This window comes from Oncorhynchus keta, chromosome 19, assembly GCF_023373465.1.
Source record: "Oncorhynchus keta strain PuntledgeMale-10-30-2019 chromosome 19, Oket_V2, whole genome shotgun sequence".
In the NCBI taxonomy this organism is placed as follows: domain Eukaryota; kingdom Metazoa; phylum Chordata; class Actinopteri; order Salmoniformes; family Salmonidae; genus Oncorhynchus; species Oncorhynchus keta.
The window spans coordinates 84650327-84672820 of record NC_068439.1 but is presented as its reverse complement, the minus strand read 5'-3'; the positions used below and the strand labels follow the sequence as shown (position 1 = coordinate 84672820).

General features: G+C 40.5%; 1 protein-coding gene across 1 annotated transcript; it reads left to right on the top strand.

Moving 5' to 3' along the window:
* The first annotated feature begins 4670 nt into the window (after positions 1 to 4670).
* Positions 4671 to 21383, top strand: LOC118375638 (transcription factor AP-2-delta). The gene is made up of 8 exons (XM_052471793.1): positions 4671 to 4884; positions 5468 to 5977; positions 9954 to 10014; positions 13075 to 13240; positions 13774 to 13892; positions 16324 to 16465; positions 16798 to 16911; positions 20102 to 21383. Exons 1-8 carry the CDS (start codon positions 4846 to 4848, stop codon positions 20310 to 20312), a joined length of 1362 nt encoding a protein of 453 aa, XP_052327753.1. The 5' UTR covers positions 4671 to 4845; the 3' UTR covers positions 20313 to 21383.
* Positions 21384 to 22494: the final 1111 nt, after the last annotated feature.

The following is a 22494-nucleotide window of genomic DNA, read 5'->3' as shown; positions in this document are numbered from 1 at the left end:
AAACAAAAGCCAGAAACTACACTATTAACGAGACATTACAATCTGTAGGCCTATGCGTTTATGTTTGGGCTGTTAGTGTGTGTAAATTGTGCATTGCTAATGTTGTTAATACTACAGCCATATTAGAAGACCGTAACGTCTGTTTGTTTGAATGGGCTCTGGCCTCTTGGCTACAGGCTTAATTTAAATACTGACCACTGTTTCCTGTTCCACACCTATTGCTCTGTGAAATAGATGTTGTTTAAATCTGTAAATAAACCAGGCATTGATTCTGATCCCCCCCTCCCTCCTCCTCTTCCATTTTAGCAACCTGGCTAACATCCCATTACTGTACTATGTAGGTCAGTACCAGGCTGTTGTCATGGCGGTTGTTATGTCGCCTTAAAGTAATAATTGAGACTCTGACCGAGACTTTTATAGTGGCGAGCGGTGGAAAGGTCACAGACGCTCACGGCCTTATGAGTTCGGTGTCCGACTGTTTACAACAACTTTGCCACATGCACACACCACAGTTCTCGACACAACAGTTCTCAACATAACACAATCCACAGAACAAAACAAACCTCAGCACATCGTTCAATACAACACATTAAAATCCAACCAATAGGCCTGCATCCCTTAAAATAGCTATTCTAGAAATGATTCATTTTAAATATTTTCTTAAATGTGTATTTTTTTTCTTGGATTGTGATGTTGTCTGTTTTAGTAGTAGTATTTTTATGCTATTGATGTCGATATTGTTGATTGATCAAATTGTTAACATATTGTTGATTTAGGCTAATTTGAACTTGCTCCACTGGTGAGAATTAGCTTTAAATTGATAAATATTGACATTGGTGTGATAAAATGTGGATTGATTTGTACTGTCTCTGTCAAATAAGTTCAATGAATAACAATAAACAAATTCAGCATTGCATTGAAATATAACCTGCTCACGTGAAGCATTTGAACTTCTGCTATTATCTGAAATCCACTGCTGGAAACAAACTTCAGTAGGCCTATAATCCTATTGAGAAAGAACCTGCGTAGAGTTAAACAGGGAGCAAGAGAGGAGAAAGGACGTCAAGAGGAAACCATCTGGCATTTCTTAAATATATATATATATTTCAGGTTAATTTGAATTGGGACTGATACAAGCACATTGACATATTGACTAAACAATATAAGCTAAACCAGCTCCAAAGCCTGCACAATTACGGTTAAACTTGATTTATAAACGTTGCAATATTTTTCTAGAATTATACCTATGCTGGATGTGTTGTGGAAGTACAACAAAAATTATCCCAAATCTCCAACAATGCCTATAGGTTTTCACATAGTTTTTCACAATAGTGGTCTGTAGATGCTTCTTTCACGTGAATATTTCGATTAGATTATAGTCCCAATGGAAGAACGGAAAACAACCTCAAGACGCTGAAGACAAGATGGTAGTAGTGTCTCATCTAAGAGACAACATTAAAATGCTTTAACAGGGTCTTCATCACTCTCCAATCAAATTGGTGAGATTTTCTTTCAAGTAGGTCTACATTTTACTCTAAAAGTGTATAGGTTAGTATATGTCTGATAGGCTAGTATATTTAAGATATAGTGTATAGGTTAGTATATTTATGATGTAGAGTATAGGCTAGTAAATTTATGATATAGTGTATAGGTTAGTATATTTATGATATATTGTTTAGGCTAGTACATTTCTGACATACTGTATAGGCTAGTATATTTATGATATAGTGTATAGGCTAGTATATTTATGATATAGAGTATAGGCTAGTATATTTATCATGAAGAATAGGCGGATTTCACCCTCAATTGGATGTTGATAGGCACGGTTAACTATATTACACTATATATATTGTACTGTGATAGTTATTATTGTATAATAGTATAGATTTATAGTAGCCTATTTGACAGTAAATATTATGATTTGGCCCTGTGTGTCTGAGTGTTAATTTCGCTCCCGCGCTGAGATTCTAAGGGTTGGGGCTCTAGTCTCTCCGAGCAGATGGATCCGGTCCGGGCTCGAACTCACTGCGCATCTGGCGCTTCCTGCGCTGTCCGCGAGGCTGCTCCACGAGCTAAGCCCTATTAGCACCGTCTACCGCGCAACTGGTGCCTCGCGCACAGACAGCGCGCTCTGCCTGGTGGAAAAGATTAATCCTCACGTGCGACAACTGGCCTTCATCAAGCCTCGAGGCAAAACAATCGAATTACTTAATTTACTCACGGGCTTGTGGGCCTTGAGAATTTATTTTTTTATTAAAAAGCATATATTAGGCTAAACCTTCCATAATGTGTGTGTTTCATGATTTTGTTTTGTGGTTATAATTTCTCATTTGAATTATGATATTATTTAGAAGAAATGCAGTATAATATTATTGAGATGAGAGAGTGTTGTGGTGGTTATTTAGTGGTAGGCCTAAGACCTGTATAGGAACAGATGGAGAAATAGTTTATTAATTAAAGATTAAGAGTAAATAACGGCGTCTTAAGGGCCTGGCTGCCTGCCTGCCTGCCTGTCTGTCTGTCTGCCTGCCTGTCCTGTCGGTCTGCCTGTCGGTCGGTCTGTAGCGGGGTCTGTGGTGACTGGTCCTTATAATGTCACAAGTCATAATTTAAATATCACACCAATATAGTTAAAACACAACCGCTGTTTAAGTTTAACATTGGTTAACGTGTCTGCGCGCATGTTGAAGTTGCCGGTTTTGAGTGGAGTGGGCGGTTGGATTTAGCATCTCCTGGAGTAATTTCGATAATTCGGGTTAAATAAACAGAGCTCCAGGCTTTAAAACACTAAAAGCATCGTTCTGCCCTTGCGCTTAGACTCGCTTAATGTTCTCTCAACCTCCCTCTCTCCTACTCTCTCCCTCAGTGCGTGTGTTATATCTGACAGACTGCTAGAGTAGTTCAGCACTGAGGCAGACAGACAGAGAGCTGCAGGGCCTGACCGGAAGCACAGCCTTCTGTTATTCCACATGTATCTTTTCCTCTCTACACTCCTCTCTCAATTCAATTCAAGGGGCTTTATTGGGAAACATATGTTAACATTGACAAAGCAAGTGAGGTAGATAATATACAAAAGTGAAATAAACAATAAAATGTAACAGTAAACATTCCACTCACAGCAGTTCCAAAAGCATAAAGACATTACAAATGTCATATTATATATATATTATATATATACAGTGTTGTGACAAATCCCTCCTCTCTCTCTACCAGCAGACCCTCCTGTCTCTCTACTGGACAGTTACCAGCAGACCTTTCTCTCTCTCTCTCTCTTACCAGCCCCTTACCTGCAAACCCCCCTTTCTCTCTACCTTCCTCTCTCTCTACCGGCAGACCATCCTATCTCTCTATCCTCTCTCTCTACCGGCTGTTACCAACAGGCTCTCTCGCTCTTTCTTTCACTTTCTCTCGCTCTCTCTCTCTCTACCGGCCTGTTTACCATCTAACTGGCTCCAGGTGAGTGCGGGTGGTTGAGATCATCATACTGACCGCTGTCTCGCACTGGCCTCCCGGTCTTAACCGAATATTAAACGGTATAATAAGATGACCTCCATTCATGCGCCCGCCACTCACACAATGGCGTCAGAGTATTGTTTCGACCTGCTTAAGGGCAACACAACGTTGGCACTTCTACACAGCGCTTGAGCCCCGGTTGAAGAGGCTCTATCCAAGCCGAAAAAGAATAGAGATGAGTCGGTGTCTCCGTTTCTCTCATGAGCTGAAGCCCTATCACCCTTCCGCCCGAGCGCAGACCAGAAACACACACACACACACACAAACTTACCCTGGTGATATCACAAAGCCTTAACAATTCACTGTGAAATACCATTTTGTTAGCCTATACGTTATAAATGTCCATGTTCCATTAGCGACATAAGAGAAAAGGAACGAGGTTTATTCCTCAGAGAAATCCAGAGCTGTTAGCAGAAATGATCTCCTGATTGTTCTCGTTATTAATCTCCACGAAATGATCTTCTTCCCAGGTAGTGCACGCATTCAATATTTATGATTCCGATCAAAACATAATATCTTCGTTATTTCCAAATACAACTGGAGCATATTTTTACTGTTTAATATCGAGTCTATTAGATTTAAAAACAATGAGGATAGCATAATAATAATAATAACCACAATAAAATGTCTGTAAATAGACACAATAATGGCAATAATTAAACACCAATAATAAGGATAACAATAACAATAAAACATCAATAATAATAGTACTCGTAATGGGCTCGTAATATGCTAATATTAGTAGTTATAATAATTGGTTTAATAAAGGTTCGGCGACGTGCACCGCAATGGAGTGATATGTTTGAAAAAAAAACATGAAACATATTTAGTTTAAACGAAAATAGATTTTAAGTAATAATCAATATATAAACCAGGGGATGATTTCAAAGCAACTTACATTTCTGTTGAACATCCAATTCCTGTTGTAATAGCCTAGGTTTAAGCCATGTGGGTGAAACGAAGAAAGCAAATACAAACGAGAAAATGTCCACAAAAATTGATGAAAGAGTGTCGGTTCCTTATTAGGGAAGATACAATATTTATTCCTTGTCTCCTGGGATGGAAGCAGCTCTTCTATTGTCCTCCATCCATTCCTCAGTGCTGATGCTTAATTTTCTAACTATATTATCAGGGGACCACCGACGACATCACAACAGAAATACCCTGCAAGTACAAAATCGGCGCGCCAGCCGGTGTGACTGGTACAGAGGGGAAACGCTCCGGTTTCACCAGCTATCTGCGGCTCTACGCAGGGACTTTTTACATTTCTTTCGTTTTGGGGATTTTAACGGAAATCATTTATTTGATCAAGCGGGTTACCGGAGCAAGAACATGTCAGCCACATTTCCCGGCCTGGTTCATGATTCCGAGGTATTTATTTACTATCACTCTTCTTCATTCTTCATTATAAATAACATTAAGGAATATTCTCCGTCAGTTATATTAATCACAACTGTTTGTGAGCCTACATGCAGATTTAGAGTACAAATCATTGTGAATGGGTCTCCAGAAAACAGGGCTTCATATATCGTGGGACCGGGGATAGGACTGTCTTGGTGTAATGGGGGTTGTTTTAGTGTGGAGAGAGAGAGGCAGATGAGCCTCCTGTGTGTAAAACCGGTAACAGAAGTGATTAGAACATTATGGTGGCTCATCCTACTCACCTGCCATCCGGCTCGCAAAGCTGAGACCGCAGTTCGATAGTAATAATATACAAATAAAAATAGAGCAACATTCTAAAACGATGAACCCAGCATGACAGAACCGTGAACAACATGCACATACAAACACCATGGACTCGTGGAATGACATATTCATGTATTTTTTTCTAAGCGTCTTGTGTGTTTCAGTTGTGTCAACGTGTGTGAGAACATGTTTGGGAGACAGCTGGCGGTTAAAGAGATTGTAAATGAAATGACACTGCTGAGATTTTCCTTTCCTTTCTTCCTCTCAGATACGTCATGACGGGTCCAACAGTTATCGTCTAATGCAACTCGGTTGCCTCGAGAGCGTCGCCAACTCTTCGGTGGCCTACAGCTCGTCCTCGCCGCTCACAGCCTACCCCCCGGCGGCCACAGAGTTCGCCTCGCCCTACTTCTCTACCAACCACCAGTACACCCCCCTGCACCACCAGTCCTTCCACTATGACTTCCAGCACTCCCACCCAGCCGTGGGCCCAGAAGCATATGGCCTCAACTCTCTCCACTCCGGGCAGTACTACCAGCAGATTCACCATGCAACACATGGAGATGCAGACTTCATCAACCTGCACAGTGCCCGTGCACTCAAGTCCTCGTGCCTGGATGATCAGCAGAGGCGCGAGTTGGGCTGCCTGGACGCTTACCGGCGACATGACCTGTCTTTGATGACGTCACACGGCGGACAGTATAGCATGCACCACGACCAGAGGCTGCTGCCTGCGGCAGGTCTGGGGCTCCCAACCCCTGGGGCGGATGACCTGCAGGTACCTCCTCTCCTCTCTTGTCTTCTCTCCCCTACTCTCCTCTCTTGTCTTCTCTCCCCTCCTCTCCTCTGTTCCTCTCCTCTCTGCTCCTCTCCTCTCCTTTTCCCTCCTCTCCCCTCTTCTCAACTCCTCTCCACTCCTTTCTGCTCCTCTCCCCTCCCCTCACCCTCCCCCTTCACCTCTCCCCTCCCATCTTCTCCTCTCCCCTACTTCTCACCTCTTCTCACCTTCTCTCCACTCCTTTCTGCTCCCCTCCTATCTTCTCCTCTCCCCTAATCCCTGCTCCTCTCCCCTACTCCCTGCTCCTCTCCCCTTCTCTCCTCTCCTCTCCCCTCTTCTCACCTCCTCTCCACTCCTCTTCCCTCCCCTCTTCACATCGCCCTTCCTATCTTCTCCTCTCCCCTACTCCCTGCTCCTCTCCCCTCCTCTCCACACCTCTCCCGTCTTTTTACTCCTCTCTCGTCATCTCCCCTCCTCTCCTCTTCCTTCCTCTCCACTCCACTCTTCTCCTCTCCCCCACTGTTGTAATCCTGATCAAACACCAAGTCTAAACACAGCTGCTGACATTTTTTATCCAATAGCCACACTGGCTATAATGAACTACAAAGTCATTTTCAGGCCCTAACTGAGAGAGAGAGAGACAGAGAGACAGAGACAGAGACAGAGACAGAGACAGAGACAGAGACACAGACAGACAGACAGACAGACAGACAGACAGACAGACAGACAGACAGACAGACAGACAGACAGACAGACAGACAGACAGACAGATAGAGTACTCACCATGTATATAACCCGTTTAAGAATGAACATTGCCATTGAGGTGTTCCACCATTTTAAAGTTGTCAACTGGGTCTTGATTCCTATGAGTTGGGAACAATCAGACAATGAATTAGAACAAAATGTACTACTTTAAAATGGATGTAGTCTCAATGGCGCCCGTGCTGTCACATACGCTATAATGGCACAGATACAAAGATGAGTCCTCTATCTATCTCTATGGTCAGAGTCCGTCTCCGCCCTTTCCAGACACAGACACTAGCCCAGCTCTGTTCCCTCTCACGCGTTGCAGTCCTTTTGAAAAGCAGCAGGAGGAGGGTTCAGTCAAAATAGAAACAGAACATTCCATGTATGACGATACCTACATTAGGCTAATATTATACTCGATGGAGAGAAATTTAATCAAAATGGGTCAAATGAAGATGAAGTAATCTAGAACAAAAGGAAATAGAATAAATGCTGCATTTAAACGGTTAATCTGAAGAAATCCACTTCCATTATGCAGTCCACCCTCTACTTTACCCCATATGCACGTGACATATATTTTAACTATTCTTTTAGATGTAAAGAAATGTGTGTGTGTGTGTGTGTGTGTGTGTGTGTGTGTGTGTGTGTGTGTGTGTGTGTGTGTGTGTGTGTGTGTGTGTGTGTGTGTGTGTGTGTGTGTGTGTGTGTGTGTGTGTGTGTGTGTGTGTGTGTGTGTGTGCCCGGCTGGTGAGGCGGTGTGAAGCCGCTGTGTCTCTCTCCTCTGAAAGGCGGATTAAGGGATCCGGGTTCGCGGCACAATGGGTCGCGGGAGCGCAATAAAGCACCGTAGTTTATCCAATTACCGACTTAATGTCAATCAACCGGTTCTTTATGCAACAACATCTGAGCTGCGGCTCCGGTTAAACACGCTACACGGGACAGAAAAATCATTCCTTTATTACAATATTCCTTTTTAAACTGAACAACCAAACTGCTAGGATACCAGAAGTATTTCAACTGGTAGGATAATATATATTTACTCAATTAATCATATTAATATAGAGCTATTGTAGAACAACTTTACTTGTAAGTAATATGAATATAGGTTTAAATTATAACTAATTGATCAATACTATTAATATAGGTTTATGTGATAACTACTTGATTAATAATATGTTTTTATTAACTACTTGATTCGTAATATTTAAGTTTATATGTATAAATAGTAGTAGGTGTTGTTTTACAGGGTCAGTCATAGTAGTATGATAGGTGTTGTTTTACAGGGTCAGTCATAGTAGTATGATAGGTGTTGTTTTACAGGGTCAGTCATAGTAGTATGATAGGTGTTGTTTTACAGGGTCAGTCATAGTAGTATGATAGGTGTTGTTTTACAGGGTCAGTCATTGTAGTACAGTGCCACTGGAGCACATTAGGGTTCAATTCCTTGGTCAAGGGCACATCGACTGATAGATTAATCTGATAACTACTTTATTAATATTGATAAAGGTTTATATTATAACTAGTTCATTAATATTAATATAGGTGTATATGATAAGTACTTTACTAATAATATTAATATAGGTGTATATGATAAGTACTTTACTAATAATATTAATATAGGTGTATATGATAACTAGTTCATTAATATTAATATAGGTGTATATGATAAGTACTTTACTAATAATATTAATATAGGTGTATATGATAAGTACTTTACTAATAATATTAATATAGGTGTATATGATAACTAGTTCATTAATATTAATATAGGTGTATATGATAAGTACTTTACTAATAATATTAATATAGGTGTATATGATAACGACTTTATTAATAATATAGGTGTATATGATAACTAGTTCATTAATATTAATATAGGTGTATATGATAACTACTTTACTAATAATATTAATATAGGTGTATATGATAACGACTTTATTAATAATATAGGTGTACATGATAACTACTTTACTAATAATATTAATAACATAGCGTACCATAGCATAGAAAAATAGTCTCCTGGTAGGATCAGTAACAATAATTATTATAATAATGGGGATGGTGTTCTAGATCCAATTGCCTATCATCTTTTTTTTCCTGTAATATTCTCTTATTTAGGCTATGATGGTGATGAGGATAACCGATATTGTGATTCTGATTATAAGAATATTGTTTTTATTTCATATATTTCAATATGTCACCATCTTTGCCACTTTCTTTATGTAGATTGTTATTAGACCTGTGAGTGGTCTGTTGGTAGGAAGGGTAGAAGAACACACACGGGACATTAAAATAGGTCTTCGCCCTTCTTTAGAAAATAAAGGCACGTGAACCTGAGTAGAACAGATGCGGTCTGATCCAGCGCGCGCAGAAACAGACATAGCATCTTTGAGAACATAAAGAGATTTTCATGCTCAACAAAAGAGCTGCCACACCTTTCCCCCGTCAGGCTCCCTAACCCTAACCCTTCCTCCTGTTAGACACTTAATGTATGCAAGACCTTTGCGTTTTGTATATTGATTTTATAATCACTTTAGCTTCGGAGTAAAAATGTACTATAGAGACAGAGTTTGTTAAAAAGACTTACACGGCCTGTTCCGTGTGGCGTGAGATAGACAGCCGAGTGTTTTATTTTAATCAGGGCTGTGTCTGTGCTCGACCACCTTGCGGCTCACACCGGGGATTAACGGGGTTCTTGTTCCTAGGCCATCATTGTAAATAAGAAGTTGTTCTTAACTGACTTGCCTAGTTAAATAAATATAATAGTAATTATGCATTAATAAGGTCCAGAGAGAAACAAATGAGAATAAAAAAAACAGACACATTCAGCTCCGCACAGTGCGTCAACTTCAGGATGGGCGAGAACGCTCAGCCCACGGTGGCGTGTGTGTGGATATCTGCACCTACCTGTTGTTACCGATCATAACCACAAATGTGGTAGCATGTAAAACCTGTTAAAATGCCCGCGTGCAGAACCTGGTATCAGAATGACTGAGGAACACGGGCTCTATTTTAAAAGAACAGTGGGTTTAATTTCCTTGTTCAGGGGTAGAACGACAGATGTTTATCTTGTCAGCTCGGGGATTCGATCTTGCAGCCTTCCGGATACTAGGCCAACGCTCTAATCACTAGGCTACTTGCTGCTACATTCTTTATTGTTATTATTCATACAATTATTATTATTACTATTGCTGTTGTTGTTATTAATAATAATGTGACACCGTTTCAGGGCTCCGTCGAGGCGCAGTGCGGGCTCATGCTCAATGGCCAAGGTGGCGTCATCCGAAGAGGTAAGGCACCTTACAACACACATTTTAGACACACATTAACATTAACATAACAAGAATCGAACAGACAAGACGGAATCTAAATCAAGTGAAAATATATTGTTGTTGAATTAGCCAATATTATGACACACCACGGTGCTATTTTACATTTTCTGTCAGATTGTATTTAAAGTTGTTAAATTAGTACGTGAAATGTCCTGTCATGCATGCAGGCACTTTCACTTCATCCAGACAATTCTACTACTCTGCCTGAAGCTGCACTGTCGGATTTCCTTCACGCTTTCAGTGCAACTTCCGTTGTAGAATAGTGTGTATAATCCTCTGATCAGTCATTCTCAAACCAACTCTATTATGAAAAGCAACAATGAAAAGAAGAAATAAAAATCATATTGCCTAACAACAACAACAACAATAAACAATAATATTAATAATAACAATAACAGTTATAGTAATTGTTATAATGACAGCAATAATAACAGTTATAGTTGCTTGATAGTAATAATTACAGCTTTAATAACAGTAAAAGGAGTAATAACATAACTAATAAAAAAACTGAAAAAAGGTGGTTTGCTTGATAGCTTGTTTTAAAGTGTTTATGGGATGGCAGGTAGCCTGGTGGTTAAGAGTGTTGGGCCAATAACCAATAAGTCGCTGGTTTGAATCCCGAGCTGACTAGGTGAATCATATTTTGATGTGCCCTTGAACAAAGAACTTAACCCTAATTGCTTCTGTAAATACATTTAAAATGTCTAAAACCATAGTTTTGGCATTTTATCCATGAAATGTAATACTAATTTATGCCAATTGCCTCTGTTTATATTTTATCAAAGTTAATTTAAGGTAGCCTGAACATGTGAAAATTGGTTTGGTGTCTCTAGCTTGAACGGTTCAAGAGTTACTGTTGGTAAATTATTTTATGCAAAATATACAGTACATACTTATAGTAGATAAACGTTTTTAAATAGTTTACGCTCTAGAGCGGGCAGAATACATGGATTTATAATTCATCTAGAGTTGTGCTTTCACTTCAGCAAGAACAGCTAATAATCATTTAACAGTGTTATCCTTCACAGTAATAACTGAAGGATGTTTTTATTTCTTCTTTATTTCTTTAATTTCACCTTTATTTAACCAGGTAGGCCAGTTGAGAACAAGTTCTCATTTACAACTGCGACCTGGCCAAGATAAAGCAAAGCAGTGTGACAAAAAACAACACAGAGTTACACATGGAATAAACAAAAGTACAGTCAATAACACAATAGAAAAATCTATTAACAGTGTGTGCAAATGTAGTTTGATCATTTCATAGTGTTGGCCTTCACAAAAATAACTGAACGATGTTTTGATGTCATTAGTAAAGACTTATTACTGTTTTTATTATTTGTTATCGTTGATAAATTGTAAATTAACTGTATAATGAAATATAGCCTAATGATATAGAAAGAGATCATTTGAACTCTGAAATACTGTTTCTGCTGATTTTAATCCACTAAGCTGCTGACACAAGACTTTTCCAGATGTTCAGCGTGGTAAAATTAATATAAATTTAAAAAATGAAAATAAGATAAAAAACAACATTTTAGCTCGAGCTTGGTAAGGAGAACAAAGAGCGAACTGCTTTCCTGGAATTTTTACCTGTTATCTGTTGCTGTGATAATGTTTTTACCTGTTATCTGTTGCTGTGATAATGTTTTTACCTGTTATCTGTTGCTGTGATAATGTTTTTACCTGTTATCTGTTGCTGTGATAATGTTTTTACCTGTTATCTGTTGCTGTGATAATGTTTTTACCTGTTATCTGTTGCTGTGATAATGTTTTTACCTGTTATCTGTTGCTGTGATAATATTTTTCAGTATTTCATCATCTCTATATCTATCACTCCAGGATTAATGCTAAATTGTAATTATTTTGCCTCTATGGCCTATTTATTGTCTTCCTCTCTACTCTTCTACATTTGTACATAGATTTTTGTATTGTGTTATTGACTGTACGTTTGTTATGTGTAATACTGTGTTGTTGTTTTTGTCGCACTGCTTTGCTTTATCTTGGCCAGGTCGCAGTTGTAAATGAGCACTTGTTCTCAACTAGCCTACCTGGTTACTGAGCAGCCTGTATCTAGTTGATTAATAAACAGTGCGGGTGCGTGTGTGTGTGTGTTACTCTGTCTTGGTGTTGTGTTTTGGAGAGTTCTGGAGGATTGATACAGGAATCCCTCCGCTATCACTTTCGGTTAATGGTGTGCAGGATTTAGCCGCGAGCTCCACTGCTCCAACCATCACAACCAATAATCTTTGCTTTACCTCGCGCTCCCGTATCGATAGCTTCTCTCGCCTCGGGCGGCCGCTTTGATATGCTAATGCAGCGCGGCCCGAATTCAGCTGAGATCATATTAATGTTGTTCTTTCTGACGCCGGCTTTGGCGCCATGAATATTCACACAACCTTTTTCAAAAGAAATGTCTCCAGAAACGCGGCTCCTACTTAGAGCAGTGTCTGTGTTTTAATCACCAGTATCCCACCAAGCCTTCAGCATCTGATCAAGCTCATCACCAGACGTGTGCCCTCTACGTGCACGCGCCCTCTCTCAGACGGCTGCTGGGTTTATGTGGGCTGTGCTGTCTTGTGACAGGTGCTCTAAACATTGTTTTTAAAATAGGAAGAGAATGACATTTGGCCCGTGTCTCCTTTTCTTTAATTTTCGTGGCAAACTTGTAAAAGGCGCTTGATTCCGCGTGTGATCCCGCCGCCGCTCGCGCCGCCGCCCGAGGCTACTCTCCACTGCTTAAATAGCGCTATCGCCTCTGGGCCCACGCGCTCCACCGCACTACCGGCAAAAGCTCTTTTTCCATTGCCCGTGGCAACATAAAATACAAACTACTTTGATTCAAAACATTTTTGGAGGAATTAATATGATGTGAACTCACAGCTTTCAGAGACGTGAGTCTGACTGACAGGCCAGGCAGGAAACTGTCACACAGCTGGACTTCACACAAGACTATCACACTCACATACACAAGCACACTCACGCACGTGTTTATTTGTTGTGTTACTGTGTTGTGTCTAGGAGGTACCTGTGTGGTGAACCCTACAGATCTGTTCTGCTCTGTCCCTGGCCGTCTGTCCCTCCTGAGCTCAACCTCCAAATATAAAGTCACCATTGCTGAGGTGAAGAGACGCCTCTCGCCTCCAGAGTGTCTCAACGCCTCACTACTGGGAGGAATCCTCCGCAGGTACACACACACACACACACACACACACACACACACACACACACACACACACACACACACACACACACACACACACACACACACACACACACACACACACACACACACACACACACACACACACACACACACACACATGATAACAAAAACAAGAACAATGGAGTAAAACATTTGTATTTTAGGTTCTGATGACAGTTTTACACTCAATGTTTTTTCTGAAAGTGAACGGGATTGTATTGTTGATACTCATGTTTCATTGATAGTGATGTGATTATATATGCTGGGGTTACACATTCATACATGGCAAAACAGAAAAGTAATACAAAGAAAATAGATTTGAAGTGTCTGTCCTATATCTGAGAGATAAACAGATGCCTTATGTTAATTTGACCCAGTTACTCACAACAGAAAAATAATCCTGTAGCAACAAGGAATGGGAATTATTATGTGGATTATAACTAATGGAAATGTTTTATAGTGGTTAATTCATTTTTGGTGTTGATGTGAAGATGTGATAATCTATTTTAATTCAGAGCTAAGTCTAAGAATGGTGGTCGTTGTCTGAGAGAGAAGTTGGATCGACTGGGACTCAACCTGCCAGCTGGACGGAGAAAAGCTGCCAACGTTACACTCCTCACCTCTCTGGTGGAAGGTAGGAATAACTGATCACTATATCAATTTACACCTAATAAAACTCATCCTTCTATCAATCTACACCTAATATAACTCATCCCTCAATCAATCTGGACCACCTAATATATTTCATCCCTCTATCAATCTACACCTAATATAACTCATCCCTCAATCAATCTGGACCACCTAATATATTTCATCCCTCTATCAATATACACCTAATATAACTCATCCCTCTATCAATATACACCTAATAAAACTCATCCCTCTATCAATCTGGACCACCTAATATATTTCATCCCTCTATCAATATACACCTAATATAACTCATCCCTCTATCAATATACACCTAATATAACTCCTCACTCTGGTAATAAATCACTCTATCAATTTACACCTAATAAAACTCATCCTTCTATCAATCTACACCTAATAAAACTCATCCTTCTATCAATCTACACCTAATAAAACTCATCCTTCTATCAATCTACACCTAATATAAATCTATCAATCTGGACCACCTAATATATTTCATCCCTCTATCAATCTACACCTAATATAACTCATCCCTCAATCAATCTGGACCACCTAATATATTTCATCCCTCTATCAATCTACACCTAATATAACTCATCCCTCAATCAATCTGGACCACCTAATATATTTCATCCCTCTATCAATCTACACCTAATATAACTCATCCCTCAATCAATCTGGACCACCTAATATATTTCATCCCTCTATCAATCTACACCTAATATAACTCATCCCTCAATCAATCTGGACCACCTAATAAAACTCATCCTTCTATCAATCTACACCTAATAAAACTCATCCTTCTATCAATCTGGACCACCTAATAAAACTCATCCTTCTATCAATCTGGACCACCAAATAAAACTCATCCCTCTATCAATCTACACCTAATATAACTCATCCCTCAATCAATCTGGACCACCTAATATAACTCATCCCTCTATCAATCTACACCTAATATAACTCATCCCTCAATCAATCTGGACCACCTAATATATTTCATCCCTCTATCAATCTACACCTAATATAACTCATCCCTCAATCAATCTGGACCACCTAATATATTTCATCCCTCTATCAATCTACACCTAATATAACTCATCCCTCAATCAATCTGGACCACCTAATAAAACTCATCCTTCTATCAATCTACACCTAATAAAACTCATCCTTCTATCAATCTGGACCACCTAATAAAACTCATCCTTCTATCAATCTGGACCACCAAATAAAACTCATCCCTCTATCAATCTACACCTAATATAACTCATCCCTCAATCAATCTGGACCACCTAATATAACTCATCCTTCTATCAATCTGGACCACCTAATATATTTCATCCCTCTATCAATCTGGACCACCTAATATAACTCATCCCTCTATCAACCTAGACCTTCTAAAAAAACTCATGCCTCTATTAACCTACACCTAATAAAACTCATCCTTCTATCAATCTGGACCACCAAATAAAACTCATCCCTCTATCAATCTACACCTAATATAACTCATCCTTCTATCAATCTGGACCACCTAATATATTTCATCCCTCTATCAATCTGGACCACCAAATAAAACTCATCCCTCTATCAATCTACACCTAATATAACTCATCCCTCAATCAATCTGGACCACCTAATATAACTCATCCCTCAATCAATCTGGACCACCTAATATAACTCATCCTTCTATCAATCTGGACCACCTAATATATTTCATCCCTCTATCAATCTGGACCACCTAATATAACTCATCCCTCTATCAATCTACACCTAATATAACTCATCCCTCTATCAATCTACACCTAATATAACTCCTCACCTCTCTGGTGGAAGGTAGGAATAACTGATCCCTCTATCAATCTACACCTAATAAAACTCATCCTTCTATCAATCTACACCTAATATAATTCATCCCTCTATCAATCTGGACCACCTAATATAACTCATCCCTCTATCAACCTAGACCTTCTAAAAAAACTCATGCCTCTATTAACCTACACCTAATAAAACTCACCCCTCTATCAATCTACACCTAATAAAACTCATCCCTCTATCAATATACACCTAATAAAACTCACCCCTCTATCAATCTACACCTAATAAAACTCATCCCTCTATCAATATACACCTAATAAAACTCATCCCTCTATCAATCTACACCTAATAAAACTCATCCCTCTATCAATATACACCTAATAAAACTCATCCCTCTATCAATCTACACCTAATAAATCTCACCCCTCTATCAATCTACACCTAATAAAACTCATCCCTCTATCAATCTACACCTAATAAAACTCATCCCTCTATCAATATACACCTAATAAAACTCACCTCTCTATCAATCTACACCTCTTAATAAAACTCATGACTCTATACTAATAAAACATCTGTGTGTGTGTGTGTGTTTGTAGGTGAGGCGCTCCACCTGGCTAGAGACTTTGGCTATACGTGTGAGACAGAGTTTCCTACCAAGGCAGTAGGAGAACACCTTGCCAGTCAACACAATGAACCCAAGGAGACCAACGCACGCAAGAAGATGGTGCTGGCCACCAAGTAAGATACACACACACACACACACACACACACACACACACACACACACACACACACACACACACACACACACACACACACACACACACACACACACACACACACACACACACACACACCCTTATTTACTCTTATATATAGATTTTTTTTCACTCTTTATTCGCTGCACACTTTATTTTATTTATGTGTCAATTAATCCCGAATTGGATTGGTTGCCAGTTGACATGAAAATACACATTTTATTCATTGATTCATTCTGAAAAAAAAAAAAATTCAGAGACACACACACACACTGAACCCTTAACCTCTAACCCCTAACCTGTGACATTTAGGCAGATCTGTAAAGAGTTCCAGGACCTGTTGAGTCAGGACCGTTCTCCTCTTGGCTCTTCCAGACCCACACCTATACTGGACCTGGATATACAGAGACACCTCACACACTTCAGGTACATGCACACACACACACACACACACACACACACACACACACACACACACACACACACACACACACACACACACACACACACACACACACACACACACACACACACACACACACACACACACACACACACACACACACACACACACACACAGTAATATGCAAAGTCCTAAAAATAGTCAAAGCCACTCTGCTACCCAAGGGTTAGGTGTTAGGCTTAGCTTCTACCCCCAAGTCATAGCCTGTTCTCTCTGCTACCCCCAAGTCATAGAATGTTCTCTCTGCTACCCCCAAGTCACAGCCTGTTCTCTCTGCTACCCCCAAGTCATAGACTGTTCTCTATGCTACCCCCAAGTCATAGAATGTTCTCTATGCTACCCCCAAGTCATAGAATGTTCTCTCTGCTACCCCCAAGTCATAGCCTGTTCTCTCTGCTACCCCCAAGTCATAGAATGTTCTCTATGCTACCCCCAAGTCACAGCCTGTTCTCTCTGCTACCCCCAAGTCATAGCCTGTTCTCTATGCTACCCCCAAGTCATAGCCTGTTCTCTCTGCTACCCCCAAGTCATAGCCTGTTCTCTCTGCTACCCCCAAGTCATAGACTGTTCTCTCTGCTACCCCCAAGTCATAGACTGTTCTCTCTGCTACCCCCAAGTCATAGACTGTTCTCTCTGCTACCCCCAAGTCATAGCCTGTTCTCTCTGCTACCCCCAAGTCATAGCCAGTTCTCTCTGCTACCCCCAAGTCATAGCCTGTTCTCTCTGCTACCCCCAAGTCATAGACTGTTCTCTCTGCTACCCCCAAGTCATAGACTGTTCTCTCTGCTACCCCCAAGTCATAGACTGTTCTCTCTGCTACCCCCAAGTCATAGACTGTTCTCTCTGCTACCCCCAAGTCATAGCCTGTTCTCTCTGCTACCCCCAAGTCATAGATATGGGTTAGGGTTGTAAATGTGGGTGAGTGTCGTGGAGGTTGAGTCTCTCTAAATAGTCAAATGGTTAACCAAATAGTTAGTAAAATCGTTTGTGTGTGTGGGTATATGTGTGTGTGTGTATATGGTTAAATGGTTAACCAAATAGTTAGTAAAATAGTCAGCTACACTTATCATCTGCATTGACTCTTTTTGCACTAACTTTTTTAACTCATCATATGCATTGCTACTACTGTTTATTATCTATCACTTTATTACTAGTTATATGTACATATCTACCTCAATTAACTCATACCGCTGCACATTAATTCAGTACTGGTACCATGTGTATATAGCCAAGTTATTACCTCGTACCCCTGCACATAGTCTCAGTTAATTTTTTTATTTTACCTCTATTTAACCAGGCAAGTCAGTTAAGAACAAATTCTTATTTTCAATGACGGCCTGGGAACAATAGGTTAACTGCCTGTTTAGGGGCAGAACGACAGATTTGTACCTTGTCAGCTCGGGGTTTGCAACCTTCCGGTTACTAGTCCAACGCTCTAACCACTAGGCTACCCTGCCGCCCCCAGTACTGGTACCATGTGTATATAGGAAGCAGATAGTCTTCCTGGGGTCCGTTTAAATGAAGGCAGTTAAAAAACATTACAATACGTTCCCAACATATTAAGTGTTTGCCCTCAGGCCCCTAGTCCACTACCACATATCTACAATGCAAAATACATCTGTACGTCTGTGTATAGTGCATATGTTTGCCCTCAGGCCCCTAGTCCACTACCACATATCTACAATGCAAAATACATCTGTACGTCTGTGTACGTCTGTGTATAGTGCATATGTTTGCCCTCAGGCCCCTAGTCCACTACCACATATCTACAATGCAAAATACATCTGTACGTCTGTGTATAGTGCATATGTTTGCCCTCAAGTCCATACCACATCTACAATGCAAAATACACGTCTGTGTATAGTGCATATGTTTGCCCTCAGGCCCCTAGTCCACTACCACATATCTACAATGCAAAATACATCTGTACGTCTGTGTATAGTGCATATGTTTGCCCTCAGGCCCCTAGTCCACTACCACATATCTACAATGCAAAATACATCTGTACGTCTGTGTATAGTGCATATGTTTGCCCTCAGGCCCCTAGTCCACTACCACATATCTACAATGCAAAATACAATACGTCTGTGTATAGTGCATATATACTCCATCTCTACAATGCAAAATACGTCTGTGTATAGTGCATATGTTTGCCCTCAGGCCCCTAGTCCACTACCACATATCTATATATATCTACATATGTTTGCATGCGTCTGTGTATAGTGCATATGTTTGCATGCGTCTGTGTATAGTGCATATATTTGCATGCGTCTGTGTATAGTGCATATGTTTGCATGCGTCTGTGTATAGTGCATATGTTTGAATGCGTCTGTGTATAGTGCATATGTTTGCATGCGTCTGTGTATAGTGCATATGTTTGCATGCGTCTGTGTATAGTGCATATGTTTGCATGCGTCTGTGTATAGTGCATATGTTTGCATGCGTCTGTGCCAATGTTTGTGTTGCTTCACAGTCCCCACTGTTCCATAAGGTGTATTCTTTACCTGTTTTTAAATCTGATTCTACTGCTGCATCAGTTACCTGATGTGGAATAGAGTTCTATGTAGTCATGGCTCTATGTAGTACTGTGGAATAGAGTTCCATGTAGTCATGGCTCTATGTAGTACTGTGGAATAGAGTTCCATGTAGTCATGGCTCTATGTAGTACTGTGGAATAGAGTTCCATGTAGTCATGGCTCTATGTAGTACTGTGGAATAGAGTTCCATGTAGTCATGGCTCTATGTAGTACTGTGGAATAGAGTTCCATGTAGTCATGGCTCTATGTAGTACTGTGGAATAGAGTTCCATGTAGTCATGGCTCTATGTAGTACTGTGGAATAGAGTTCCATGTAGTCATGGCTCTATGTAGTACTGTGGAATAGAGTTCCATGTAGTCATGGCTCTATGTAGTACTGTGGAATAGAGTTCCATGTAGTCATGGCTCTATGTAGTACTGTGTGCCTCCTATAGTCTGTTCTGGACTTGGGGACTGTGAAGAGACCTCTGGTGATATGTGTTGTGGGGTATGCATAGGTGACTGAGCTGTGTGCCAGTTGTTTAAACAGACAGCTTAGTGCTTTCAACCAGCTTCACTACTAATGTCTGTGTTTAGGGTTATATAATGTGTATTTATATGTGTGTGTATTCTCCAGTCTGATCACTCATGGGTTTGGGACTCCGGCAGTGTGCGCAGCTCTTAGCACCTTCCAGACCGTTCTCAGTGAGATGCTCAACTTCCTGGACAAACAATCTGCCGCTGGGAACCATGGGAAAACCTCAGGTCAGGAGACGGAAAAGACCGGAAACGGCCGTAAAAACAGCGAACCGCTCAATAAAGAGGAGAAAGCTGAAAAGACAGAGTAACCCCTTCCCTGTGCCTTGGGAGGATGAGCTATGGAGGCAGATGTGTTTATTAATTCTGAACAACAGGAAGTAGAGACATGGACTTCTGGTCACCGCCATCTGGGAGCCAACAGGAGAGGAGCACACTGTTCTTCCTTCAGCCTCCACCTGAACAGTGCAATTAATGCCATCAGAGTGTTTACCATTTTAGAATTGTGAGACTGGGGTCTGGGGTTACCATGTTGGTGAGACTGGGGTTACCATGTTGGTGAGACTGTGAGACTGGGGTTACCATGTTGGTGAGACTGTGAGACTGGGGTTACCATGTTGGTGAGACTGGGGTTACCATGTTGGTGAGACTGTGAGACTGGGGTTACCATGTTGGTGAGACTGAGGTTACCATGTTGGTGAGAGTGTGAGACTGGGGTTACCATGTTGGTGAGAGTGGGGTTACCATGTTGGTGAGACTGTGAGACTGGGGTTACCATGTTGGTGAGACTGAGACTGGGGTTACCATGTTGGTGAGAGTGTGAGACTGGGGTCTGGGGTTACTATGTTGGTGAGAGTGTTAGCCTGGGGTTACCATGTTGGTGAGACTGGGATCTGGGGTTACCATGTTGGTGAGAGTATGAAACTGGGGTTCCTATGTTGGTGAGAGTGTGACACTGGGGTTACTATGTTGGTGAGAGTGTGAGACTGGGGTTACTATGTTGGTGAGACTGGGGTCTGGGGTTACTATGTTGGTGAGAGTGTGAGACTGGGGTTACTATGTTGGTGAGAGTGTGACACTGGGGTTACTATGTTGGTGAGAGTGTTTGTGTGTGTGTGTGCGCGCCTCTGTGTGCGCCTCTGTGTGCGCCTCTGTGAGCAAATTTCTGAGACTAGTCCATTTTGTAATGATGACTATTCAGTTGCCATAGAAACAGTTTGTTGTGCATGTCTATCTTTGTACACTCCCCAGAACTATGTTTACGACACAAGCTCTTTGACCCTTCATAAACATTTGTATAGATATATATAAATATTTAAATAACTTTTCTTGTAGGCTTTGAACTACATATACTGTATGTTAAAACCATACCTTCTAAAATACCTGTGTTCAATAAAAACTATTGATACAAGTTTTTTTCCTACTGGTTCCTGTAGTGGGTGGGTCAATCAATCAATCAATACACACACACCAAAAATATATATTCACATGTTGTGGTATTGTATAATAACAGACACCGGATGTGAATCCCTCTGATAAAATATAAAACTGTTTGATCAATCTTACAGTTTGATTGAATACTCCTCCTCAATGGAAGAACTTCTGAAACAGATAAACATGAAGAATAAAGACCTGCCAATTCCCCAGGAGAAAGAGAAGAGAGATAGGTAGTGTCGTTGTGATGACTATCATTTAATGTGAAGACTGTATATTATCAAATCAATTCTCTATGTGTCTACAGCATTTTGACGTAGTTTCACGCCTTTATGTTGAAGAATGAGCGTAAACGACTACATTGCGTATGTGGCCAGCTGAGGGCTCTCAGAGGGATTCTTGCGTAAAAGTTAGAGGTAGTCATTATTCCTCTCACTCCTACTGAAAAGCCAATTGTCCCTGTTGATATATTATCAAATAGATATTTGAAAAACACCTTGAGGATTGATGATAAAAAACGTTTGCCATGTTTCTGTCGATATTATGGATATAATTTGGAATTTGTTTCGGCGTTGTCATGGATTTCTCAACACAACGTGACAGACAAATGGAGGTATTTTGGGTATAAAAATCATCTTTATGGAACAAAAGGAACATTTGCTGTCTAACTGGGAGTCTCGTCAGTGAAAAGGTAAACGGTTAATTTGATTGCTTTTCTGATTTTCGTGACCAAGCTTCCTGCTGCTAGCTGGACATAATGCTATGCTAGGCTATCGATAAACTTACACAAACGCTTGTCTTGCTTTGGCTGTAAAGCATAATTTCGAAATCTGAGACGACAGGGTGATTAACAAAAGGCTAAGCTGGGTTTCGCTATATTTCACTTGTAATCTCATGAATATGAATATTTTCTAGTAAGATAATTTGGCCGTTGCGCTATGCTAATTAGTGTAGTTGATGACAATTCTCCCGGATCCGGGATGGGTAGTTCCAGGAGGTTTTAACCTTACCATCCTGAGACAAGGCCTTGGTCACAAAAATCAGAAAAGCAATCAAATT

Bases quoted from the DNA above. Each gene is read 5' to 3' on its own strand.
- LOC118375638 (XM_052471793.1), top strand. From the start codon at position 4,846: ATGTCAGCCACATTTCCCGGCCTGGTTCATGATTCCGAG. The intron at 4,885-5,467 runs GTATTTATTTAC...TCTTCCTCTCAG, and splicing joins GCCTGGTTCATGATTCCGAG to ATACGTCATGACGGGTCCAA. The intron at 13,241-13,773 runs GTACACACACAC...ATTTTAATTCAG, and splicing joins CTGGGAGGAATCCTCCGCAG to AGCTAAGTCTAAGAATGGTG.